Source organism: Scedosporium apiospermum, assembly GCF_000732125.1.
Source record: "Scedosporium apiospermum strain IHEM 14462 chromosome Unknown SEQ_SAPIO_0087, whole genome shotgun sequence".
In the NCBI taxonomy this organism is placed as follows: Eukaryota; Fungi; Ascomycota; class Sordariomycetes; order Microascales; family Microascaceae; genus Scedosporium; species Scedosporium apiospermum.
In genome coordinates this window covers 266,699-293,520 of record NW_015971788.1, presented here as the reverse complement: position 1 = coordinate 293,520, position 26,822 = coordinate 266,699, and the positions used below count along the sequence as shown (strand labels likewise).

At 52.7% G+C, this 26,822-nt stretch overlaps 5 protein-coding genes and 1 pseudogene across 5 annotated transcripts; 4 read left to right on the top strand and 2 right to left on the bottom strand.

Moving 5' to 3' along the window:
* Positions 1-602: 602 nt before the first annotated feature.
* On the top strand, positions 603-4,897 carry SAPIO_CDS2801 (ABC multidrug transporter; the record flags this gene model as incomplete). Its single annotated transcript, XM_016785732.1, has 3 exons — positions 603-698; positions 854-1,811; positions 1,884-4,897. The coding sequence occupies 3 exons, from the start codon at positions 603-605 to the stop codon at positions 4,895-4,897; spliced, it is 4,068 nt and encodes a 1,355-aa protein (XP_016644514.1).
* Positions 4,898-5,314: 417 nt separating this feature from the next.
* SAPIO_CDS2800 (uncharacterized protein) lies at positions 5,315-11,524 on the top strand (the record flags this gene model as incomplete). The annotated part of the gene is made up of 12 exons (XM_016785731.1): positions 5,315-5,330; positions 5,406-5,498; positions 5,584-5,621; positions 6,289-6,728; positions 6,809-7,898; positions 7,977-8,321; positions 8,402-9,179; positions 9,257-9,357; positions 9,807-9,917; positions 10,074-10,178; positions 10,308-11,076; positions 11,151-11,524. The coding sequence occupies 12 exons, from the start codon at positions 5,315-5,317 to the stop codon at positions 11,522-11,524; spliced, it is 4,260 nt and encodes a 1,419-aa protein (XP_016644513.1).
* Positions 11,525-12,878: 1,354 nt separating this feature from the next.
* On the bottom strand, positions 12,879-15,013 carry SAPIO_CDS2799 (Phosphate-repressible phosphate permease; the record flags this gene model as incomplete). The annotated part of the gene is made up of 4 exons (XM_016785730.1): positions 12,879-13,079; positions 13,158-14,140; positions 14,218-14,736; positions 14,938-15,013. The coding sequence occupies 4 exons, from the start codon at positions 15,011-15,013 to the stop codon at positions 12,879-12,881; spliced, it is 1,779 nt and encodes a 592-aa protein (XP_016644512.1).
* Positions 15,014-17,112: 2,099 nt separating this feature from the next.
* On the bottom strand, positions 17,113-19,077 carry SAPIO_CDS2798 (uncharacterized protein; the record flags this gene model as incomplete). Its single annotated transcript, XM_016785729.1, has 2 exons — positions 17,113-17,840; positions 17,910-19,077. 2 exons carry the CDS (start codon positions 19,075-19,077, stop codon positions 17,113-17,115), a joined length of 1,896 nt encoding a protein of 631 aa, XP_016644511.1.
* Positions 19,078-20,733: 1,656 nt separating this feature from the next.
* SAPIO_CDS2797 lies at positions 20,734-21,171 on the top strand (annotated as a pseudogene; the record flags this gene model as incomplete).
* Positions 21,172-24,609: 3,438 nt separating this feature from the next.
* Positions 24,610-26,289, top strand: SAPIO_CDS10921 (GNAT-type acetyltransferase; the record flags this gene model as incomplete). Its single annotated transcript, XM_059463232.1, has 2 exons — positions 24,610-26,073; positions 26,170-26,289. The coding sequence occupies 2 exons, from the start codon at positions 24,610-24,612 to the stop codon at positions 26,287-26,289; spliced, it is 1,584 nt and encodes a 527-aa protein (XP_059319215.1).
* Between the last annotated feature and the right edge of the window lie 533 nt (positions 26,290-26,822).

The window sequence follows — 26,822 nt, the reverse complement described above, 5'->3', positions numbered from 1 at the left end:
AGTGTCCACTGATCAATACATACTTCAAAGTCCCCTCTCCGTCCTGTCCCCCATCGCTGATGCTGCGCTGCCTTCTCTGCGAGCTATTCCTGCAAACCCACTGCACTGCCCAACAGTCGAGTCCACTCAATATCCCGAAGTTCAGACCCGCCCTCCCACAGAGGTAGTTGTGCTCTCGTCATTGAATTTGACACCTTCGGCGCAGCTTGTCCCGCGTGGAGCTTCCCCCATTAACAGTTCCCTGGGCCACACTGCTATGAGCTAACAGATTTGTCGATCCTTGTAAATCCAAGGTTATCGGGCGGGCACATCATTTCTGGCTTGGCTACATTGCACATGCAGTACTGGTACTTGTAAAAGACCCCATTCTGCAAGGAAAATAGGAAGAGGAAGAAGAAAAAAAAATATGATGCCAGCGGAGCTTAACTAGTCCCCACGCCGAGCCAAACAAATTGATGTTGAGAGATCGCTCACGATCTCTCTTAATTGAACGGTTGCGATCGTCAGTCTTCAAGTCCCGAAGCTTGCTTGATCTTCGTTAGTTGACGAGCTTGCTTTTGCTGTTGGCTTGTCAAGATCTCAAGCAACACAAATCGCCTATGATGGGCGAGACCGAGGTTGTCAACGAGAAGCGTACCGATGCTGTGGACACAGCTTCGTCGGAGTCGCAGCTGAGCTCTGAAGCTCCCCAGACCAAGGTAAGAAAGCTGTTATTGCTATTTTGTTTTCTTTTTTTCTTCTTCTTCAATCCTGGAGGCTTGAATTCACTACCCTTCGTGATCTAAAGACTGTAGTCAAACGAAAAAGCTTGAATTTACTTATTGTGTTGTTCTCGATTCTCACATCTGGGTAGCAGTCCGGGTCAGGCATCCTCACATTCTTCCAACTCCTCATCTACGCGCACCCGACATGGCGCGACTACCTCCTCTTACTTATCGGCACCGTTGCTGCCATTGCCTCCGGTGTCCCATTCCCTCTCATGGGTATCATCTTCGGTCAGCTTCTAGATGACATGAACGACAGCAGTTGCGATCCAGAGCTTGACATCTCTCTTGTCGATCCTGCTATCGCCAAAGCTACTCAGCATGAGCTTCAAAAAGAAGTAAACAAGAAGGTTCTCATCCTAGTATACCTAGGAATCGCGTCCTTCGTCCTCATTTACACCTACATCGTCTCCTGGAACCTCTTCAGCCAGCGGTTAGCCCAGCGTCTAAGAGAAAAATACTTCATCTCCCTCCTCGGCCAGGATGCGGCCTTCTTCGACACTCGCAAGGCTGGTGAGGTCTCGTCGAGACTCAACAGCGATATTCAGGTTGTCCAGACTGGAACCTCCGAAAAGGTCGGCATGTACATTGCCACAATCTCCTTTTTCATCACCGCGTACGTCGTCGGTTTCACGCGAGACGCCAAGCTCGCCGGCATGCTCATCTCTCTGGCCCCGGCTTTCCTTCTCATGGGCATTCTCGGAGGACATTACGTCGAGAAGTTTACCGGCGCCGTGTCCGCGGCCGTGGGACATGCGTCGTCTGTTGCCTCTGAAGCTCTAACCCATATTGCTGTTGTCCACGCCTTTGGTGCCGCTCCGAGACTCGAGGAAAAGTTCTCGAACAACATGTTGACGGCGCAAAAAGCCGGTATCAAGAAGGCAATTACGACTGCTATCCAGGCCGGTGCGCTTTACTTTATCGCATTTTCTGCCAATGCGTTAGCGTTTTGGCAGGGAAGTATCAAGATCGCCGATACCGTCGAGGGCAAGGGCAACAATGCCTCCATTGGTCAAATCTACACCGTGGTATTCCTCATCGTGGATGGTAAGTGCAGTTCATATTCTTGTCGTTGTTCGAAGAATTCTGTGTGCCCGTAGAAACTAACGGCCCGTAAAGCCTGCGTCCTACTCAGCCAAGTCGCGCCCTTTTTGTCCTTGTTCAGCGGCGCCTCTGCTTCCTTCATTAAGCTGAGGGACGATATCAGCCACCAACCTGCTATCAACGGTACCAGCGACGATGGCGTACGGCCGAGCAAGCCCGCCGAAGGCACAATCGAGTTTAGAAACGTTGAATTCGCGTATCCCTCCCGCCCCAACCAGACCACCCTCAAGGACGTTTCGATCACGATTCCCGCTGGCAAGCATACAGCTGTCGTCGGCCCATCTGGTGGAGGCAAGTCGACTATCGTTGCTCTACTTATGCGTCTTTACGATCCCATCAATGGAGAGCTATTCTTGGACGGAATGCCTTTGAAAGACCTCAACGTCAAGTATGTCCGAAGCCTTATTGGCATGGTCCAGCAGGAGCCGACTCTCCTCAACCGGTCCGTCTTGGAGAATATTGCTCTGGGTCTCGTCAATTCGTCCAACCCCAAGCATGCAGAGCTCCAGCCCGCCCTGATCAGCCCCGAGCTGCAGAAGCTTGCCGCCGAGGTCAAGGATGGCAAGGATATGATCGAGGCCTCTGCCAGCTACAGTGCCGGCGTCCAGACCATCGCCAAGCTTGTTGCTGAGGCAGCTGACCTTGCCGACGCGGCCCCCTTTATCAAAAAGCTTCAGCACGGCTTTGGTACCCCTGTCGGAACTGGGGGATCGCAGCTCAGCGGTGGTCAGAGGCAGCGTGTTGCCCTGGCTCGAGCTCTCATCCGCGATCCCAAGATTCTCGTCCTCGACGAAGCCACTGCCTCCTTGGACTCGGCAACCGAGCAGCGCATCCAAGCCAACCTGGAGCGCATTTCCCAGGGCCGCGCTGTTCTCTCCGTTGCGCACCGTCTCTCAACCATTAGGAATGCTGACAACATCATCGTATTCAAGGCTGGTGGTGTCGTCGAGCAAGGTACTCACAGCGAGCTCGTCGCACTCGGCGGCGAATACGCCGAGCTTGTGCGGCTCCAGAGCTTGGATAAGGAAGATGACGACGACAATGCCTCGACGGTGCGAGAGGAGGCCTCCCTCGAGCTGAGCAAGGCCGAGCGTATCGATACCGTCAAGAGTGAAACGGGCGTCGCTGAGCCTCCCCCTAGCTCGGAACAGGGATCCGAGGCTAGCAAGGAAGACGACGATGCCCTCAAGGCTCACATGCCTGGAGGTGCTGTGGTGAAGAAGATTGGTTATTTCATTCGCCCCAACATACCGTTTGTCCTCATCGGATGCGTTGCCGCCTTTATTGTCGGCTGTACCTACTCGGCTACCGGTGTCATCTTTGGACAGACGGTTGGCAGGGTCAATTCATGCACAGAGCCGAGCACGATTCGATCTCTGGGTAAACTCATGTCTGGACTGTTCTTCATGATAGCCTGCGTCGAGTTCCTGGCCAACTTCTCTAGTTGGTCGTCTTTTGGTCTTATCTCCGAGAAGCTCTTGTACCGACTGAGAGTTCTCTCTTTCAGGTCCCTGTTCAAGCAGGGTCTGGACTTTCATCAATCCCACCGCCGGGACCCATCCAGCCTTCTGTCCATTATCACCAAGGACACTACCGAGCTTGGGGGTTTCAGCGGATCGGTCATGGGCACTCTCATCGCCGTCACGGTCAACTTGCTCGTCGCCATCATCCTCTCGCATATCATGGCCTGGAAGATCGCCCTTGTCTGCCTCGTGCTGATCCCTATTCAGTTTGGGGCTGGTATCATGCAAATGCTAGAACTCGCCCGCCACCAGAGGCGCCACACGGAGGCCTTTTCCAAAGCCGTGGGCATCACGGTCGAGGCTGTCAACTCCATCAAGACGATTGCCACGCTGTCGCTCGAGCAGGAGGTCTACCAGACCTACCGCCGAGTTCTCAAGAAGCCGCGCAAGGAGATGGCTGGCGCCAGCGCCTACGTCAACCTCTACCTTGCCGTCGCCTACTCCGTTGGCAACTTTATCTACGCCTTCGCTTACTGGTGGGGTGCTAAGTTGATCATCCAGGGCGAGTACGGTCCTACGCAGTTCTTTACCATTCTCGTGGCCATGCTGGTTGGTGCTCAGCTCTGGGGACAAATGTTTGCCCTCGCTCCCGAGGTGACCCGCGCTCGCTTGGCAGCTTCTCGCGTTCTCAACCTCGTCGACCTAGGCCTAGGAGAGGGTGAGAAGCGCCCACCTCTTCCCGACTACGAACCCAAGAGCGAAAAGGACGCCGAGGCCGCGGTAGGAGCACCCGCCAGCTCCGGTCTTCCTGCCGGACACGGAGGCCTCAGGGTCGCTTTCAAGGACGTAACCTTTTCGTATCCTGCCAGGCCTGAACTTAAAATCCTGGAACATGTGTCCTTCGAGCTCGAGCCCGGAAAGTTCTGCGGACTTGTTGGACCCTCCGGAGCGGGAAAGTCTACAATCATGTCCCTCGTTCAGGGTATGTACAATACTCCTTCCGGAGTGGTCGAGCTTGACGGCGTCGATATCGGCCGGTTGGAAAACGCGACCTTTAGGGATCAGATCGCCATCGTACCGCAAGACCCCGCGTTGTTTGACGGCACCATCAAGTTCAATATTGGTCTCGGAGCCAAGCCCGGGCAAGATGCCACTCAAGAAGAGATCGAGGCGGCCTGCAAGATCGCCAACATGCACGACGTGATCATGGCCCTCCCTCAGGGATACGACACCGAGTGCGGACCCAACGGCTCCAGGCTATCAGGTGGCCAGAGGCAGAGGTTGGCCATTGCCCGAGCCCTAGTGAGGAAGCCTAGACTCCTCCTCTTGGACGAGAGCACTAGCGCCCTTGACGCAGAGAACGAGAAGGCTCTGCAAGAGGGGCTGGAGAGGGCGGCGAGGGGCATTACCGTGCTGGCCATCACGCATAGGATCCACACGGTGAGGAGAGCCGATGTGATTCTTGTTGTGGAGGGAGGCAGGATTGTAGATCGGGGCACACATGACGACCTGATTGTGAGGAGCGAGAGCTATAGGGCGAATGCGCTGCATCAACAACTGCATTAGACGGTCTCGAGACTTGAATCCACCGACTTGTTTGCGGGTCAACTTTTTTTACTATTTTTTTTTCTTCATTTTTTCTTTCTCACTAGAAAAGGACCGGAGGCGGTTGGGATGAAGTTTTTTCCTTCTGGCCTTTGGTTCGGGGCGCTAAGATCTGACTCGGAGTAAAAATTTTTCTTTCCTATTTTTTGCCTTCTCTTTCTCCTTGTGTCTTTACATGGGATTTGGATTTCATACATGGGCATAGCATCATCTCTCAACCATACCATAATAAGAAGATTTTCTTCACGAAAAAGATGGGCAAAAGTGTAATATGCAGCCTAAACCTGGTTGACCTGGTTGGTCTCTCATCGATCTGTAATCGAAATGCAATCAATCACGCTTCGATCGGCACCCTCAGGGAGATTTTACACATCACACATGTACCTCGTACTTTGTAGGTGCGGCAATGCACGAAAACTGCAGACGGCTGAGACTAGTTTCCAGTAAAAGCATGACTCCCACTCTCAAGCTGCGCCATGCCGGATTAAGCAAGACCACCCACCGAGCCCCACGAGCCAAGATGAAGTTGTCACTGGCGTGTCCAATCCCATGAGGACGGGTGGTAAGCTACTGTATCACGAGGTGGTTGAGTGCTGGGTTGATTGATTCGACGCCCCTGAATTCTGGGAATTTCACGAGAAATTCAGGGAGAAGGAGGGAGAAGGAGGGACTGGAGAAGAGACTCGTGAGTGGATGACTAAGCTGATGTCTCAGTGTCTCTGAAGTTCTCACTCGAAGCATCACGAACCAATCATGCACATGGGTTGTTTCATTGGCTCCGGGCCAGTTTGGCCTCTTTTGATCTACCAACGAGAGGCACAACATTTTGCATCTTTCCCTCCTGTCGATTGCGTCACACGAGGAGTCAGCCTGCGAATGCGGACGTGCAAGGGGCATCAGGCGAGCTTCTGCCTACCACCTTTCCGTGCAACGAGGTACCTCCAACTCGAACTGAACTGTGAAGTAAAGTCTCTTAGTCAAGGACTCAAGAATCAAGCCCCACGGGAGATGGCATTGATGGCCAGGTCCCTTGCCAAGCGTCGCCTTTTGGGTTTACACCTGCACGAAAAAGGCTGCTAGCCTGTGTCGTGTGGCCACCGCCACAAGGAACAGCTGGATTCCAATCCCCCCCCAACGGCCCCAGTCAGCCCTCCAGAAACCTTCCGAATCCCGCCAAACTCCCCTTATCTGACGAGTACAGTAGTGTATGTACAGTACCGACACCATTTCTGCAAATCCACATCTGACGGAACCAGACAAGTGACAGACATCGAGACTTTCTGATTGACCCCCCCCCCCCGTTCCGCATTTGTTCCGATTCCCACTCCCTCCAAGGCTGCTAGGTAGTTTAGCACCAATCGTTAACCATTACGCTCAAATCCTTTTCCGAGCGTCCCTCCTCTGATAACCCCATTGCTTCCCATCCATGGACCGGTACTCCTAGTCTTCAACAAGCAACGGAAAGAGGAGGGATCGCAAGTCTTGGGACGGCCTCAGCCTCGACTGCGACACAGCCATCGACAACGGCGAACCGACCTGCTACCGCTTCCATTACCCCTGCCGCTGCTCGTGACACCGACTCGACGTTCGAAGAATACGAGCTCGACGATTACGTCGCCATCAAGGCTCGGAAAGACAATCTTGAAAAACAAGCCAGGAGAACAGCGAAGCGACAGGAGAAGGCCCGCTGGCTCGACAAGCAAGACGAAATGAAGTTTTCACATAGCATTCAGTTTAATGCCGTGCCCGACTGGAGCAGCGAGTATATTTCTTACAGCAACCTAAAGAAGCTGTACGTTGACACCTCACGTGCCCTCTATTCCTTCTATGTTACAGGGCCCTGGGTAAGCTAACACACTCCCCTTCGTGCAGAATATACCAGCTTGAGAAGGATGTCCACGATGCCGTCGCTGCTGCCGCCGCCATGGACGCCGAGGCGAGACCTCTGGTCGGCGGCGAAGACCCCGAAGTCATCTTCAAGCGCGCATTAGTTCCCGAGTTGCGCAAGATCACGTCATTCTACACGGCGAAAGAGGCAGAGCTCAACGAAGAAGTCGAAAAGTTACTCGCCGACGTTAGCGAGTTCGATCTCGACGCCGAGAGCGCCGACGGGCGCCGGTACAGTGTCCACAGTCATATATCAGACGGCGTTGATGATAGCGACGAGGATGACGAGACGGTCGGTTTGACAAGGGGCGCTCTTAGCCGCCGCAAGTCTGTAGGGAGCATAACGGGGCTTATGACGGCATCAGCTGAGTTTGGGAGAGCCCTTCGCCGACGAAGCACCACCCTGAGCGACGAGTTTGCCGAGCGATCTCTAGCCTACTCCACGGGCATCGTGCTGAAGAAGCGAATAACGGCTCTTTATGTCCAATTGTGCGAGCTCAAGTCGTACATTCAGCTGAACAAGACGGGGTTCAGCAAAATTCTCAAGAAATTCGACAAGATCCTCCAGAAGGAGCTCCGCGCCCGTTACATGGATGAGATCGTCCTACCTGCCTACCCATTCAGACCAGAGACGCGGCGGGCGTTGGAGGATAGGATATCTCAGATGGAGACGGCATACGCCACCATTGCCACGCAGGGTGACTTGGAGGTAGCAAAGGAAGACCTACGCTCTCATCTTCGAGAGCACGTCGTATGGGAGCGCAATACCGTGTGGAGGGATATGATTGGTTTGGAGAGGAGAGCAGAAGCTGCTCGCCTAGGCAGGGCCATCCTCGGGACAGAGCAAGCTGCGGGTCTCCAAGGTGACGATGTCAAGCTGCCCGTCACTAAGGATGTGAGAACTCCGTTTGGACGCATCCAGCTTCCCGTATGGTTGGCGAACAGTGCCATGTTCACTCTGATCATTGTGTTCCTCGTCTTCTTCGCTGTCTTGACGATGCCCATTATGGAGCGGCCCGAACAGCAAAATTGCTTAGCCCTGCTGGTGTTTGTTAGTTCATTGTGGGCTACAGAGGTATGCGACTTTCTTTTTCCGGGCATGACGGTTCGATTAGAAGAGTATTTTGAATGATGCTAACCACACATGAATTAGGCCATCCCTCTATTCGTTACCTCGCTCATCATCCCGTTCCTCTGCGTCGTGCTTCGTGTAGCACATTCGGAAGTGATGCCCGAGGAGAGGCTCGATTCCAAAGCGGCGGCCAAGTACATCTTCTCGTCCATGTGGACACCCGTCATTATGCTCTTGCTCGGTGGTTTCACTCTTGCTGCCGCGCTTTCCAAGTGCAGGATTGATAAATACCTCGCGACCTTTGTTCTCAGTAAGGCGGGAACTACGCCGCGAGTGGTTCTTTTGGCCACGATGATGGTAGCGGCTTTTGCCAGTATGCTGATTAGCAATGTCGCTGCTCCGGTTCTCTGTTTCTCTATCATCGAGGTGAGTGAGGGGGGAGAAAAGCAAGATGAACCTGCCTTTGATTGTTTTCGAGGCATGCTGACCAAGGTTTGTCCGAGCAGCCCATGCTTCGAACGCTACCATCGGGGTCCAACATGTCCAAAGCCGTGATCCTCGGAATCGCGCTCGCAGCCAACATTGGCGGTATGCTCTCGCCGATTGCATCGCCCCAAAACGTCGTTGCCATGGGCATCATGACGCCGCCACCCACCTGGCCCCAATGGTTCTTTATCGTCATCCCCGTCGGATTCGTCTCTATCTTGCTCATCTGGATCCTGCTTCTCATCATTTTCCAGCCTGGCCGAGGAACGACGCTCACGCCGATTCGGTCCATCAAGGAGTCCTTCTCTGGCATCCAGTGGTTTGTCGTTTTCGTTTCGCTAGGCACGATCGGCCTCTGGTGTGCCAGCAAGTCCCTCGAGGACATCTTTGGAGACATGGGTGTCATCGCCATCATCCCCATGGTACTCTTCTTCGGCAGCGGTATTCTCACGAAGGAGGACTTTAATAACTTCCCCTGGACCATCATTATGCTCGCTGCCGGTGGATTGTCTCTTGGCAGGGCAGTCGAGTCTTCAGGCCTGCTTTACACTGTCGGCAGCATCGTCACAGAGAAGGTCGAGGGAATGAGCTTGTACTCTGTGCTCGTCATTTTCTCTTGCCTCATCTTGGTCATTGCGACCTTTATCAGTCATACTGTGGCTGCTCTCATCTTCCTGCCGCTGCTTAACAGTGTTGGCCACGGAATGGACAACCCGACGCCGAACATTCTGGTTATGGCGGGCGTACTCATGTGCAGCGCTGCCATGGGTCTGCCTACGAGTGGTTTCCCGAACATGAGTAAGTTTTCCTCCTCATATTTTTCTACTTCACCCCATCCTTTCTTTAAGAATGCGATCCTGATGCCTGTGTTATAGCCGCTATTATGAAGGAGGATGCCACCGGAAGACGATACCTGTCTGTCAAGCACTTTATCAGCGCTGGTGTACCAAGCAGCATACTTACCCTTCTTGTCTCGGTTACTCTTGGATACTTGGCCATGTCAGCTGCAGGCCTAGATTGATTTGTTGGAGTACTTTGTGCGTTTCGCTTAGATTTTTTTTTTTTCTCCATGTGTCGCTATCTCAAGAAGAAGAGGGTCCCGCCACCACCGTAGTCTGGAAAGGTAGTACTGGAATTTCGCTATATATGGCGAACATGCATTCTTGGAGTTTTTAGAGGACGAAGATATTGGCAAGTTAGAAATTCAGAAGTTTCTGGTCTCTTTCAGTAAGCAAGTGACAACAGTTGGCGGCCCAGAGCCAGAAAGCCGCCTACGTAATCGACGCATCGAATGTCTTCAGGACGATGATTGCGTGCAAGAGTAGCTTAGGGAGTGAAATGAACTCGAGCTAGGCTGCCGAATAAACCTGTATCTTGGTAAATTTCGAAGAGTGCGATCTTCTGACCGGGTTGTTTTCTCCTCAGCCCACCTTCAAGCGACCCTTGTCCTCCGAGGAGACGTCGGAACCCCTCGTCCCGAACTCCTTGACCCAGCAAGCCAACCCCTCACTGCAATTTACCTTCGAGATGGCCAGTGTAAGCTCCCATTTCCAAACCTTCCTTCGACAGATGGGAGAGATACCAGGACGGCGTCACTTTCGACTCTCCTAGTTGAATGCCGCCGAAGGGTGTGATCTGTCTTTTTGAAAAGGACGAACAAGGGAAAGGCTAACGTGTATTGGGCGCATTGAGCACGGCATAGCCCGGACGAAGCAATATCGCACCGCCGAACAACGCCAGCAGGACCAGACGAGAATTCAAAAGTACCGCGACCTAGAAGACACAATACGCGCGCGGGTGAGTCTATCCATTTCCATTCCCCCTCTTCCCCTCATCTTTACAGACTGCCTACCATCGTCGATGCCTCAATCCGCCTTTTCCTTGTGACGAAAGCAAACGTGGCTAAATGCGAATGAGGGACACTAGGTCGCCGAGCAAAACTACAGCCGAGACACTTTCGATCTTTCCACGAAGCTTCTACGCACGAACCCCGAATACTATACGATATGGAACGTCCGCAGGCGGTGCCTAATATCTGGTATATTCTCAAGATCGTCGGATGGGCCCTCGCGCTCGAGGGCATCGCCGAGTTCTACAGCAGCGCGCACTGGCATACCCTCCTCCGAAGGCTCATTTACCTCTTCCTCGACAGAGACCCCGCCAAGCCTACGCTACCGGACAACTGGGAAGAGTGGTACAACAGCTAGCAAAGAGACAAAAACCGACGACTCTGGTGAGGATGATAAGAAGAAGGTCGAGGAGCAACAACAGCGGAATGATCTTGAGGTTATCAAGGACGAGTTGATGTTTACCGTTCCGCTCCTAATGGAGTTTCCGAAATGCTACTGGATATGGAACCATAGGCTGTGGATACTCAACCAGGCTATCGCGCTGCTGGCGGTTCCTGCGGCGAGGCAGATCTGGCAGAGGGAGCTTGACCTGGCGAGTAAGATGTTGACCAAAGATAGGAGGAATTTTCACGCTTGGGGATACAGGAGGCAAGTTGTGGCACAGCTCGAGGACCCGGCGCTCGCAGGGAAGAGTATGGTGGAGTCGGAGTTCCAGTACACGACGGCCAAGATCCACGAGGATTTGTCCAACTTTTCGGCGTGGCATAATCGGAGTCAATTGATTCCGCGGTTACTTGATGAGCGGGATGCCGACGATGCTGCGAGGACAAAGTTTCTTGAAAAGGGTACGTAAATCTGTCCGTTCTGCCGTCGCTTAAAACATTTGGGACTCGTTCACTCACATGGTTTTGTTGGTAAGAGCTTGAACTTATCCAAGGCGGCGTCAATGTCGGCCCCGAGGACCAGTCTCTGTGGTATTATCACCAGTTCCTCATTCTTAACATTGTTTCCAAGGACGCGAAGCAGAGCTTCGTTCCACATCTCACGGCGACCGAAAGATTGGCTTATCTAGCCAAGGAGGTGGAGGATATCAAGGACCTGCTAGAGGATTATCTTGATGTCAAGTGGATCTACGAGGCGCTACTGGAGTGTATTCTAGCAAAGGCGGGGATCGAGGATATTGATGGGGATGAGAAGGAGGAGGTCAAGGGTTGGTTGGCGAAGCTGAGGGAGTTGGATCCGATGAGAGAAGGGAGGTGGAGTGATGCGGCGAGAGTGTATAAATTGGAGTGAGTGGCTCTGGGCAGGAATATGGATATTTCAGATGCATCTTAGACGTGAGTCAATTCTCAGCTAACTTCATGACGAATGTTGGATGGACTCCTCAACTTCAACTTACGATCAAATTCTGTATGTTCACTTGTAAGCACCATTCTTATCCTATCTCCTGCCAATCACTTCTCATTCCTAATAGGGAACGCTCGTAACCATCTGTCTTATGTGACACTAGGCTATGGGCGAGGGACCTAGCTATAAACCATCACCAGTGGAAGATACAAGCAGATGGGCAAATAGGCCGATGCTGTTCTATGGAGAACCCCTCCGCGGAACGTACGCTCGCTCAACCTATCAGCTTAGAAATCCCGGAATCCCCCTGAAACGTCGTCATCCATTTGGCGAGGAAGGGGTCGCATAGCGTTCACACTCCCAAGGAAAGAACAGCATCAGGAAGGAGCCACGGCAACCGCATCGAAATCCCAACTTAACTATATAGGAAAAAAATATTGTGCAGGACCCCTAAGGAACCCGCCAGCTAAGCAACTGGTTAACCCCGTCCCTCTTGGCAGCTGGTTGAAAGCGCTCGAGGTGTTCTTGGTTCGACCCCTGGTCGGACCGGGAAGTAATAGGATTTTCTCGATAAGGTGGCACTGGCGGGTTCCGATAATTTTTTTTCATTCTTCATCTTGATTTTATTTATTTATTTTTATTCTAATTTAACAGTTTTATTTTTATTTGTTATTTTTTTTTCCCTTCTCTCTCTTTTGCTTGCGGCCAGCGGTCCATCGTGTCGTGTGGCCAACCCGGCGTCTGGTTGCCCAGGATATCTCCACCCTCGGACGAATACCGCGAGTTTGAAAAACAGAATGTTGTATAATAGAGTGGTTCTCCTCTTTTACTCATGTGGTAGAGGCGATTCTGTCCGCTCATAGTCCCCTGCCGAGAGCTATGCTGGGGGCGACGCCTTTTAACGGACAGTCCTCACGAAATCGAGTCAGCCTAGCGGCGAAAGGAGAAGAGTAGCGAGAGACAGTTTTATAATATTCATGGCCAAAAGTATCATGAGAGTAAGTAAATGTTGATCTAAAAGACTCCAACTGCGCCTCGCTGTCCACGGGTATCTATCACAAGTGTTATTCCCAGTCCTGTATTCCCAATCCCAGTCCCTGTCCTAGTTCCAAAGCCCAAAAATCTGACAGATACCCTCCCTGTAAATATCCGACAAAAGAGAGAAAAAGAAGAAGAAAAGGAAATAGTAATATGTCTGATCAGTATGTACAAAACCTCGAGAACCTCCAGGTTACGTAGATTATCCGTCTTCTGGACGGAATAAAGAGATATACATCTCAATGGCGCGTGCCGCATCGTTTTAAGTTGGGGTGACCACTCCGGTCGCCCAGGTTGGCGCATTGAGAATGATAGCCATCATGCTACCCGATAGGAATGCTGTGACTGGTAAAGTAATGATCCAGCCAAAGTAGATGAAGGCGACGAGGCGTGGGTTGATACTGCGCCAGTCGCCGTTGGCAAGACCAACTCCCACCGTCGCGCCGGTGATACATTGCGTCGTCTTTTTTTTATTTTTATGTTAGCGACATCTTAAGTTTGAAGAACACGAAAAGGGACGGGCTATGAAGCTTAGACATACCGAAACGGGGAGAGCCAGCCTCGTGGCCATAAGCACGGTAATAGCAGTAGACAGCTCCATGCAGAACCCTCGAGACGGCGATATCAACGTCAACCGGTTACCCAGATTCCGCATCACGTGGTACCCGTATGTCAGCAATCCCAAGACTATTGCGCCGCCGCCAAGACATAAGATCCAGATCGGCACGCCCACTTTCATCGGCACCTCGTTGTGCAGCCAGACCTCGTACGCCGTTGACAGTGGAGCCGCCGAGTTCGAGACGTCGTTGGCGCCGTGGACGAAACTGGCAGCGGCGGCCGTGATGACCTGGAGGAAGCTGTAGGCGTGTTCGGCGCGGTTGTCGAAGCGCTGGGCTTTGGAGTGCATGGTGGCGATGTCCCACGTCAGCACGGAGTTGATCTTTTGGAGACGGACGACGTCCTGCTCGAGGCCGTGGAGGAGGATGCGGTTGATTTTCCAGAGGAAGACTTTTGGGGTTGTCCAGTGGCCCGGGGGTCTGGGGGGGATTAGGTCGTTGTTGGGGGTTTGGCAGCGGGTGGAGGAAGAAGAGGGTGCCACTATGGCCCCGTGCATGGAGGGAACGGCTTGGGCCGGGGGAGGGAGGACGAAGTCGTCGTCGTTGTCGAGGAAGATGGGGCAGGATCCGTCGGGGCTGGTTTGGACGGATTTGAGGAGGGTGTCGGAGGCGCGGACGTAGAAGAGCTCTTCGGGGGTGAGGTGGCCTTGGTAATAGTTTTTTATTTTGAGCTTGTTGAAGCCCGGCGGTGTCGGGGGTGGTTGTGGACGTTTAAGTAGGAAAGGGCCCTGCCAAATCATGTACCACTTCAAGGGCCAATCTTCACTCATAATGCGGCGCCAGAGGTAGGGTAGGAGAAAGAGGGCTACGATGATGGCGGCACCGCCAGCGATGGTGAAGACGAGGATTATCATGAGTTCGGTTGACGGCTCTTCGACCACTTGGACTCCTTTCCAGGCGACAAGCACTGAAGGGATGTCGTTAGCGAGCATGCGAAATACGAGGGAGAGAGAGGACATCGGGGAGAAGGGAACGGTGACTTACTCGTCAGGGCACCGACGGTGATAAAGGTGTAGACGGGAATAGAGAATAAAGCGTTTCTCACAGCCTGCTTCCTCGCGAGCACCGCCATCTTCGTGAAGAGGAAAAGAATGGCTCCCAAGAACCCAGCAATACCTGGTGCTATGATCCAAGCCAGAAATACCTGCGACACGCCCGAAACTCCCCAGTTGATTTTCGAGATGCCCACGGAGGCGGTTGCAGCACCAACAAGACCCCCGATCGTCGAATGGGTCGTTGAGACGGGAAGTCCGTAGCGAGTGGCGATAGTAAGGAAGACAGCGGAGCCGAAGACGGTGCACATCATGGCGAGAAGGAGGACGGAGGGGGTTTCGGCGTAGAGAGATGGGTCGATAACTCGAGTTCGAATGGTGTCGGCGACTCGGGAGCCTACGGAGATAGACCCGGCGAGTTCGGTGATTGAAGCCACTAGGACGGCTTGCTTCATGGTGAGACATCGTGAGGAGATGGATGAGGCGAAGGAGTTGGCGACATCGTTGGCGCCTGGTGAAGTGAGTTAGTTCCTGAGCGCCGTACGTACTCCCATGTTGTTCATTGGTAGGTATATGATTGGTGATATTGATATTGGTCGGAAGGCAACTGATGCGCCCTGAGGCTATATCGTAGTACAGACGATGACTTGGCTGTTCGATGTATATTTCACGAGGACCAAGAAAATGACTCGTCGACATCGAATACACTTACCAATGTTCCAGGCATCGAGGAAAGCCAGGATGGCTGTGATGAAGAAGATGTAATTGTACTGCGAGAGGGCGGCCATGTCGTCTTTACGGCGTTCAAGAAATCAGCCAGTGAGTGGTGTTTAAGTATCCCAGGTCAATGATCAACGGATGTAATAATCCATTGCGTTAACTCGTCGATATCATAGATCTCTTAGAAGCGAGTAAGTTGATCAGAAAGTCGAAGAAGGTCAGCGTCTTAACTCCTCGACACCACCATCGACACAATCGACGTTTAAACAGAAATCGGGAAGGCTGTTGGTCTGTGTCCAACGAGGACAGGTGAGACATCCTCAGGCGAGGAGGTGGGGGAGAAGAGTTGAAGATAAGTGTGGTAATAATTCCGTGCCGAAGACGTTCTAGCTTACCATCGGCCAGGTTGGAGAGCTGGAGGGATCCGGTCCAATGCGCTGCACAGGAGAGGAAGCGTGGGCAACACTTTGTATCCGGGGCCTTGGGACGTTGAGCTCGGATCCTTCCAAGCTTTCGAGTCTGCAAAGTGACTCGGTGGGGGATGGTATCAGGGCATTAACTGGCCCGGTCACTCACGGATGGACGGGTGCTTCCCTCCCAATCGGCTGCGGCAACGGAATTTGCAGTCTTATTTGGAGGCTGGACTAGGCCATTCTAGTTTAATTGGTTCCGCGTACCTGTCAAGCTCGGCATCCCGATGTAGAACTAAGGGCGAGGATCCAGGTGGGATGTGGACGTCGCGGTGGGATGGTGGATGTGCGGATGGCGTGGAAGATGATCAACTCGATGCACATCGTGCACAAACGTTTCCTATCCTCGACCAGGAGACTAGGAAGAGGAGGGGAAAAAAGCAAAGACGAGAACAAGACGAGGCTTCATAAAAGTCGGTTTATGCGCATGCATTGCCTTCGGTGGCAGAATCGGGCGAGCCTGTGCCATCCGCCGAGCCCGACAGTCTGGTCAGAGAGAAATAACACGACGTTGGCGATGGACTCGTCGGACCAATCGCAGCTTCCATTTCGACCACGTCCTCCCCGACTCGGATGCGCTTCGCCCCCACGCATCGCAACGCAACGCACAACCTGAAGCGATTGAAATCTTCAACCTCTCCTCATGCTGCTTTTTCCCTTGCTTCCCCGTGCTCCATAATTACATCTACAGGCATCATCATCTAACGCCACTTTCTCTCCTCACCCGGTTCTCTTCTTCGTGGACCTGCGCTCGCTCGCCTGAATTATGCGCCTGCCGCTAAATCCATCGCATCCATCACATCATGCCATATGCCATGATACGAACTGTGAAGTAAAACAGAGCCATGGTCCTCAAAGCCAAGGCGTTTCGAAGCTTGACCTTTCTTTGCAGAATGCGCCGTCTCCACCCCTGTTATGATGGTTCAACCACAGCGTCCATTCCCACCCACATGGTCATGATCCGGTTCGCTGGATCTCTATCCCTTGCGCAAGGTTAGTACAAAGTAGTAGCACCAAAGTTAGTTACGAATACGCCATCTCCTGTCTTCCGAAAGGCCATGAGGTTGAGGTGGGGGGAATCTCGAATCTCCCCTGCAGACTTGCAGAACTTTGGGTGGGGAAGGATGAACTTTATTGACTAGCTGTGTCATACATACGCATCGTACGCAAGGTACGAGATAATAGTGTAATGGACAGAAAAAGAAAGAAAACGAATTGAAAACGTGATAGGACTCTCGATCCTCAACGGAGAACAACTTGGAAACAGACCCCCTTCTTCAAAATCAATAGTCTACCAGCCATAACCAGGATTTACTCCTCCTGCCCAGGCTTGACCAACGAGAATCAACATCCTCTGGATGTAAAAGACGAGGCGAACAGGAACCCGAACTGCTGGGTTGAGTAAAATGCCATGCCACTTCAAACAGCTCTTGTCGAAAAAGAGGAAAGTGCGTGTATAACTTGCCTGATTCGACGACGCTGAAGGTGAGAACAAACGAGGAAGAAACCCCATGGCCGACGCCGTCCATCAGGTAGACGGACGATAGAACAATGAAAAGGGTAAGAACTGTAAAAAACAAAGACAGTCTCAGACGAACAATACAATCCCTTCCCCACCACCCACCACTCAATATACATGCATCTTGATACCTTGCATGAGGACGGACCATCAGCCGTGTAATACGAGCGAATAATGCTCAAGATTGCTGTCCGGGGGGACCCCGCAGGTAGACACCCCCGTTAGGATGGGACCAGTCGACGATGTTGAACGGCTGAGATCCATCGATGTTCATCTCTGTCTTGGCTAGCTCGCCGGCACTTCCCTTGGATGGCTCATTCGAGGTAACCTGGGCAGGTGGGGTCCGTGGAGCCTGGCCATCAGACGACGCCTTGACGGCGAAGACCTTGGTGGTCGTGGTCGAATCAGTCATTCCAGCGGGCTGACCGTCATGACCAACAGAGGCCGCCTCTGCGAGCTCGGCATAGTAGTTGTCACTAAGACCCGAAACCGAAGCCTTCGACCTCAAAGCCATCTTGCTAGACATGGTCGTGACAGCCTTCATTTTGCCGGCCTGTGTATCGGAAGAGGCAGCGGCAGCGGCAGCGGCAGCGAAAGCCTTGCGACGAGCCGTGCGCTGTTGTACGGGGCTATCCACGTCGGCCGGCACATCGGCCGGCATGGGCTTCTTCTCGTCGCCGGATGAATCATCAAATACCTTGCTGAGTTCAGCGAGATAAGCGAAATCGCCGAGAGGGATCCAGCCCGAGCGCCAAGAACTGGCATGAAGGTTTTCGGTCTTGTCACGGTTGATGACCCTCTTCAATTCATTGAGAGCTTCGTACTCGAAGTCATCATACTTGGCCTTCTTAGTCTCTCGGTGAGGACCGCTGTTGGTCCTCTCGCTGTCCTTGAATCTCTTTCGAGCTGACTGGTTAGACGGACCTCCTTGGGTCTTGTTTTCCTAAATATGAGGGTCCTCGGAGCCATCATAACCGCCGAGGGGTTTCTTGGAGGCCTCATTGGGGGACTTCTTGGCCGGTTTCTTGGACGAATTTCCGGGCGTTCTGGGAGTGGGTGGGAAAATCGTGAAATACAGATGAGGATTCTCCATGGCCCGAATATCACGGACGAACAGGAGCATCAGCCTGGGCTCTGGAACCGCCGCGGCGAGAGCTGGATAGATATGGAGGAACTTCTTAACATCGGTGTCAACGATCAACTTCCGAACATGCTCAGACTGAATGCCTCGCTTCTCATCGGCGCTGACTGCTGGAACGTAGCGGATCGTTCCGAAAGGATACTCGCGACGCTCGCAGACCCAATTGCTCAAGGCCGTGGCGCCGATGCGCTGCGACTCATTGTGAATGTACTGCAGAAAAGCGTAGGGCGTGGCCACGGTCGGGTCAACGTTGAACTTGGCGCAAGCAAGCTGGTGGATATCATTGTTCACACTGCCGGCCCGAATCCAAGGGCTGCATTCATAAGCTTTGTCAGACGGAACGTCCAAGACACCCATTTGGCCCGGTTTGTAATCCGTATCCGACGTGATCATGTAGTCACAAGACCAAGTCTTGGTATCGGGGAGGGAGTCCCCCGTAATCTGAGTCGGTCCAACGAGATGGATAAAGCGAATGTCGTACTTGTCTTTCTTGGCCTTTTCGGCCAAATCAGAACGGAACTTCCACCACTTGCTCTCCGGGTGAGAAAAGATCCAAACCCAATCGACAGGCGGACGACGATCGCCATGCCACAAACGAGCGCGGTGTCTCTGCGAGAACTTGAGGTTCAAGTCGCCGTTCTTGGCTTTCTCGGCCAGCCTCTCATCATCGTCGATGATGATAATTGCACCGATGACATTCAGGTCCTTGCCGACCCCCTCCATGACCTGCTTCAGGAGCTTCATATGGCCATGGTGGGGAGGGTTGAAGGAACCGGGGAATAAGAGAATGGTGTTGGGAACGCCAACACGAAGAGTGGGGGGGTCAACAGCACTACCATGCTGGAAGGGAGGAGGGTCATGAGGATCATTTGCCTTGGGCAGGATGTCTTGAATGAACTCAGAAAGAGGGATATCCGTACCGTCCGAGGCAGGCCAAGGACGAGGCGGCTCAATGGGGAGAGGTGGGTTCATAGGGACGAATGCGGGCGTAGTGAACGCCATCTTGACATCGTTCGTCCGAAGGACTAGGGAGAGATGAGAGAATTGAATGTTAGAATGCCGTACTCGATCGGAGGATGATGGGAGGAATCAGACGAGGATCGAGGGTGAATGAGAAGAGAGAGATAGAAAGGGGGAAAACAAAACGGGAAACGCCAACCGAGGAAAGCTGGCCTTTTGATACTTACTGTACAAAGGTAGAGGTGCCGTGTTGGCCTGACGATGTTCCTTTGGGTGGGTTTCTTTCTCCTTTGCTGGAGTTCTGCCGTATGGGCAAAGGGGGTTGATAGCCACACTGTGGGCTTGATCCCTGAACCAAGCTGTGGTCTACAAAGAAGATTCAGCACTGACAGGGTCTTCTCCTATGAGAGAAGTGAGGAATCCGGTTGACAAAGAGAATCTGATACTTACCAGAGAAAGGTGAAAGGTGAGAGGTGAAGCAGGGCAATCTGGATTCCAGGACTAGAAGTGTGCTGGTTCTGTGATTGTGATGAGAGTAAGGAGAAAGAAAAGTGTGGTTGGGAAGAGATGAAGTGGATTAGGGCTCAAGGGAAAGAAGTCATCCTACCTAGTCAGGTACTAGAGGCGCCTTCAAAGGGATCACAAAAGGGTGTTTTCGTGTGAGCGTGTAAGTGAGCGTGTAAGTTGGGGAGAGTGTAAATGGCTGTGTACTACAATCCGCAGACAAGGCAGAAGGAAGGCTAATCCCTCCCTGCCACCCCTTTCTGTCCTCTTTCTAAAGGAAATTGAATGGAAGTGCATTAATTAAAATATTTACATCTTGTCCCATACTGGGCATAAAGTAGCAGCTTAGTCTGTCTTGCAACATGGAGGCTAAAGAGAGGAGAGAGGGTTGAAGGTCAAGGACGGACGGAAATTGCGGATAACAATGGGAAACAACGGAAGCAGCCGCCAAAGGCTTGTTTCTGAGACAAAGCAAAGGTCGGCCAAAGACTATTATGAAGGCACACTTGTCTTTCACTTGTCGCCAATAGTTGTTTTTGCTGGTAAGGTATGGCCAAGATCGAATTCTTGCAAACGAACAGTGCTCTCAGCGCTCATAGAATCTGCGGTCTTGACATCGGCTGGGACCACTGCGAAGGTGACGCCAGCTGTGGAAGAGAACCAATTCCTTGGTATAAGTTGGCCCGGTATGTTCTATTTCTGCTGTCTTTGTGTCTCTATCAAGTGTTGACATGTCTGGCGTAAGCGAATCATGCACTTATCCGTGAATTGACACCGTGAAGGCGATACTCACTCTAATCAGATAAATTACATACTATCCCGGTTATGTCAGTAGCGAATAGAAAACTCCCCACTACAATGCTTCAATGGAGGCGATCGACCCCTCCAAGACGGACTGAGACAGGGGGTTCAGCATCGCTGGCTGATCACTTGGCTTCCGCCTCCTTCCACACCGAGCAGCGGCACGAGACCGAACAACCCGTCCCCGACAAGCCTCTGACACGACTTGTCGCAAAGCTCTCCTACCACGAAGCTCCTCTCCCCCAAAAAAAATCTTGCCAAAAAATCAAAGACAACACTCGAGAACCATCGGCCCGTCAACGCCAGAGGGACAACCAGCGACCCTCTCCTTTGACGCAAGCCCCGCGAAATTCCCCCGCACCGACCCTTTTTACCCCCGAGAATATACAAGCCATGTCTGGCCTCAACTCCCCCGAGATAGCCAGCGCATACGACGCCGTCCGCTCAGACAAGGAGCCGACGAACTGGCTCCTCATCGGCAACGGTCCGACAGGCAACCAGCTCAAGCTGACCAAGACGGGATCGGGCGGCCTCTCGGAGCTGCGCGAGGAGCTCGACGACAGCCAGGTGCAGTACGCGTACGTGCGGGTGGAATACGCCAATGACTCGGAGAGCACGAGGGTCAAGTTTGTGCTTGTCATTTGGATTGGGGACAATACCAAGGTTATGAGGAAGGCGAGGGTTAGCATCGAGAGCGGGGAGGTGAAGAAGGTGCTGAGCCATCATAGTATACAGGTTGATGCGAATGACAAGTCGGATTTGGATGAGGCGGATATCGTTGCTAGGTTGAGGAAAGCTGGCGGTGCTGATTACAATGGAGGTAGGGGTTAGAAGGGAAGAAGCGAAGAAGCGAAGAAGGGACTGCTCAGCAGAGTTGGGCTATCAAGAAGGCCGGCGCTTTTTGGAAACAATATACGGTAGAACCGGAGTCAAGGGCCCTTAGGGGCGAGTAAGGAAACTGTTTTCGCGGCGTTCCGCATGGCAGGCAAGGCGGCATTGTCTTTGAGCAAACAGTTTGTTAGCATGCCTGGGCAGTCAATAAACTGGATGACATCGAGGCTTGCACACTTGAGGGCCCCGATATGCAAGATCTCGCCGAACCACGTCTCCCAATAGTGATATCGTCGTTCCCATTTCTTGGCTCACGGGTAGCAAGTTTATGAGTGCATCCGTGAAAAGGCCATCTCTTGGAGGTCTGGGGGGGTCTGGTCGATGACCGATGAAAACAGACTTAAACAGACTTAAGCTCTTCAGAAGTGGGAGCTGTCTCAATAGATGGAAAGTCCAAACCGTAATTGAACCCCTCCACTCTCTCGGAGCAAGTGCGAGAAGAGTTGGCAATGTCCGCCCAAGAGATCCAGAGTATATTGGATACAGCACACTGCACCACACACGCTTGATGTCAGCAGAGTTCCTAGTCCACAAAACAAGAACATTAGAACGAAACAATCAAACGAGTCAATATGAAAAGCTGTTTACGCGCCGAGGGCGGAACTAGCAGATTCAGTTGCGAAAAAGAGCTGACATTCTGATGAGTAAAACGTCTCGATCGATTGGTCAATCTTAGCCCGGGAGGAGGAGGGTGGGATATCCCCTTTCGGAACCAGGCTCCAGCTTTCGAGAACAGCTCCGCTCCCGTTAGCAGTACTCGTCAGAAAATCCAACCCGGTTTGTATCGCAATCATTCGAGTCTAGACCGGATCAAGGAGGAAGTGCATCTCGCGTGCAGGCTTGGGGGTGGGGTTCGGGCGTTGGGGGAGGCTGTGTGAGGTGTTGGAGAGAGAGATGAAGAGGGCAGAGTTGGCCATGGAACTCTTGTAAGTGAGGGAGATTCGGTTCATTGATCACGAGGACCTCGTCCCGTTCCTATGAGATCCATTACCTTGTCACGGTGGAAGGGTCGAGTATGGAGGATCTAGTTTCTTGTGAAGATGGTTCTCATCGCATCATCACCATCATCATCCCTCTCGGTTTCCCCCACGAGAGGAAAGTTCATACCTTGTCGATGACACAAAGAAACCTCCACTCCTTGGGCCAACGACGATCAATACCTTGGTGGCCGGGTCCACTAGGAAATAGTACTACATGTACTCGTAAGGCAGGCTGCATGGTGACAGGGATCTGGCGCGACACGACAGCGGAAGAAACAATGATTCATCTTGAATCCTGGGAGACACCCCACGGTAGTACGCGACAAACATACCAGATCCCGCTCCCGCAGTAAGAAAGCGAGCCCGCATACGCGGGGAGCCGAAGGCAGTCTTGGATGGCTCGGCGAATCACCGTCGCCGTATCTCAGATGGGCAAAGTCTAGTGAGTTGATGTGACCGACTCGTTAGATAAACAAGCTCCTAGTGGCGGAGAGTATCACCCGGCTATGGCCAAATGTCACGAACCAGCAGAGACTGTTTACCAATCTCGAAGCTTTGGGAGGTTCGTTCCTGTTCCTGCTTGATGATATCCAGATTTGGTAAACTACGACGATGTACACAGCCAACACAGCCAACACAGCCAGCCCGTCCAAATGCTAAGCCGTTGTGCCTGGACGATGGAAGGAAACTAGGGGAACCACGCTACACTACAATTACAAGCGGGGGCCGAAGCTGATCTGGAACATGCATATAAGAAGCAATGATTAGAACATGAAAGTTAAATAAACATTTAGGTCCGGCATTCATTCCACCTTCTTTTCCCGTTCTTGTTCTTGTTCTGTTCTTGTTCCTGGTGCACAAATCAACTAGCACAGCTAAACCCGTTCTGCAACACGATATAAGAACGAGAACAGACCAACGCGAAGTCGCACCCCACTGACTGCTCTGCCCAAGCCTGCGCTCGTACTAATAGAGCCTCGACGTCCCTCTCTGTCCAGACCAGCCCATCTGCCGCCTGCACCTGGGCCTGTGTGTTACCGCAGCCGAGAGATTATCTGGAAGAGAGATTATCTTTGCGAGATTATCTTCGGGCATTCCCCTCCGAGCATAGCCAAGCGATCTGGCCTAAGCCCCCTTCCCCCTAACCCCCTTGTCCCTGGTCTCTTCCAGATCTAGACCCGGATCCAGATCCTCCCAGCTCAATTTGAAAAACGGCTCCCAAGCTCGGAATCCTACGCACGCACAATTACGACAACAAAGTCGATCTACTTCGTATACATCAATACATCCATTACTTCGTCCACGCACGGCAGCGATCTCGGCCGTATCCTCCCGTCGCCCGCTATATCCGAGCCCGCTTCGGGTCCATCAGCAGTGGAGTTGGGGAAATTCTGAGTCTGACCTCCTCAACCATAAATACTACCAAAGAGAGCTCGTTGTAAGTCCGTTTCGTCAGAGCTTCGGGGGCACTTGACTCCTTTGAGCTAGTCTTGCCGCCCACCGTCGCCTATTTTCTCACTGTAGCTCAGTGTAGGATTAGGATCCGCAGCAGAGCAGTGAACCTGGCCGCCCTAAAACGGATCAAAGAGATCAATACGACGAAAAGAGGAAAAAAAAAAAAAAAAAAGAAGGTTCCTGTATTCAACTGCGAAGTACCCGATGACGGCACGATTTGATTGAGCCCACACCGAAGTCTTTTGATACCCACGGCAATAACACAGCACCGAGGCTGAATTTGAGCTGGCGCCCAGACAAAGAGTTACAGCTAAAGCTACCGAGTGAGACAGGGTGATACAAGAAGCTACTTTGGAGCTACATCGAATGATCGTTGACGTCTGCTGGTGGACGACCTTACAACTTTACCTGAGGATCCATCGCCAATTGCTCCCCCGCCCGCCACCAAAACCACCCCGCTAATACCCGCCTTGGAGATCTCAAGTTACAACATTACAGTTCATTCCAGCTTGCTCCTTCGCCCGACTCCAGACTTCATGCTGTCACTCTAAAGTACTAACTAGTGTCTCCTACTCTCACTAGCCTTTGTAGCTTCGACCTCGACCTCGTTTCGGATCGGGTTGGCTCGTTGGTTGGAGCAGAGCTTCCTCCTCCAACTCTCCTCCCTTCCTTTGCTCCCTCCCTGGGAATTCGGCGAATTCGCAAATTTCGCTAGACGTCACCATCGTGCGTTCAGCGTCCTTGTGGCGCCTCCGCATATCGCACAGTCGCCTCCTCCTCCTCTTGAGGTCACGCGTCTCAACCTTTGAAAACCTCAGATCATCACCCTCTGAACCTTTGGTGCTCCTAATCATTCCTCTGCTTTTTCCGAACCTACCCTCGGTAACTCCCACGTGCCACCTTGCCATCGCTGATATCTCCAATCTATTCTATATCTTTGAGGATGGCGCCCCAGGTCATCAACTTGCCTGACGGCCAGAGCTTCACAGTCAAACCCGTCTTTTCTGGTCTCTTTTTCAAATCCAATGAATTAAGCAATCAACTTAATCCCTACCCGATTGGCTGGACCGTGGTCCTAAATACACAAGAGCGAGAAGTGTCCCCCCTCGGCGTCGGTGCCGGATATCATGATTCGCCTCCGATCAACGGCCACGGACCAAACAACCATCTGGACGGAGTTGCGGCCCACGCCCACTCCCACGCCAATGGCTCGCACCTACGCATCCGTCCCTATACAAAGCCATCGTTGCAAAATGACAATCTCTTCATCTCATCCGTGTCCCTCCCCTCGAGCTCCGAGTACAAGGCCCCCGCCAGTCCAACCCGCCAAATCGCCATGATGCTCTGGATTACGCTGTACTGGTACTTCCACCAGCCCGAGCCGCTTCCTTACCTGCGCACCGAGGCCTCCAAGAACACCCCCGACGACGCGAAGCCTAAAGGCGACTGGCTGATCAACGTTAAAAAGGACGGCGTGCTGCGCGGCAGGAACCTGATACCCAAGCTTGAGCGAATGGGCCTCATCGCGTCGGCTGATTCCGCCGTCAGCGACGAGTCGGCCGAGTCGTGGTCCCGCATGTTCGTGTCGAAGAAAATGTTTTGGCAGATCCCCGGTCGCCTCTTTCTCTTTAGCCTGCAGCACAATACCTACCTTGGCAGCAGCTCCCTCCTGGGATCCCCGCCAAGCAGCAGGCCTGGCACACCCCTGTCGCCGCTGATCGCCGCCGCCGACGCCGACCAATCCGCCATGTTTTCGATACCCACGACAACCTTCACGGCACCGCCCACCTCGGTTCCCTCCGGTCCATTTTACTCCAGCTCGCATTTACCAACCTATTACCCTCCTGGTCCGCTCGCCTATACGACTACGAATAATGTGCGGCATCCCCTGCGGCCGAAGCCCCCGCGAATGGGCGAGATATTCTATTCCCGATTCGTGCCGAGCATAGGCCATTATCTGTCGCTCCGAGTAGCTTCGACCTCGGCGACACCCGTGCAATATCGCGGCCCTCTGGGGCCCAACCCCCCCGAACATACGCACCTCCGGGAACTCTCCGACACCGCTCTCTTGAAATCCTGGCTCTCAAAGCCTCGCGTGTCTAAATTCTGGGGCGAATTCACCCCCGATTTCCTCCTCAACGCCGTGAAGTCGCAGCACTCGTTCCCCGTCATCGGCATGTGGGACGGCGTACCGTTCGGCTATTTCGAAATATACTGGGTCAAGGAGGATCCTCTAGGACAAAAGCTCGGGGACTTGATCGCCGACTGGGACCGCGGGCTGCATATTCTGGTCGGCGAGGAGTGGGCGCGGGGGAGGGTGCCGACTTGGCTGTCGAGCTTGGTGCATTGGTGCTTGACGGCGGATTTCCGCACGATGAGCATCTGTTTGGAGCCGCGGGTCGATAACGAGAGGTTAGTTTGTCCTAGGGGAGAGGAGGAGGAGGAAGGATTTTTCCATTGTTTGGCATTATTGTTGTGTGTGGCCGGCACTAATTTGTGGTATAGGTTCCTTTCTCATCTTCAGAAGGCGGGATTCTCGAGGGAGCGGCAGATTGCGTTTCCGCATAAACAGGCGTGGCTTATTCGGATGAGACGAGAGGACTGGGAAGGGCCTGCTCTCTAAGTCTGTCTGTTGTGAAGGTCGATGGGGACGCGGACGAGGTCGTCTGCAGAGCTACGGCCGTTTTCCTTCTTCTTTCTTCCTTGCATTCTTTCCTTTTTCTTGGCCCGGGGAGCCGTGGAGACTGGGGATTGAGGAGTCTTACCGGGACTCCCAATTCACCTTAGAATCGTGCATTTTCGATGAGATGAGGAGTTCAGAAGAATTCACGACGTTATGATTCTCGAGAGTAGTAGCTGATTAGCATTCACTTATATTCGAGGCAGTTTTTTCCTCCTTTTTTTTTCTTCCTCTCTCATTTCCCTCATCATTTTCTTCCCTTTTTATGGCTTCTTGAAGTGAGCAAATTTGTGAGAAAATGTCGCCTTCTATTAAATCCAGGCGGCGCCTGGGATAAATTTGGCGTACAAGTGTGCTTGAGCTTGGTCAGTGACGCCATCACACAGTGCGAACTGGGTTGGATATACATTATTTCCGATTCGCTCCTGCCCTTAGAAAATTTGGTCCCGTCTTCCCGGCGTCCTCTCAAAGATCTC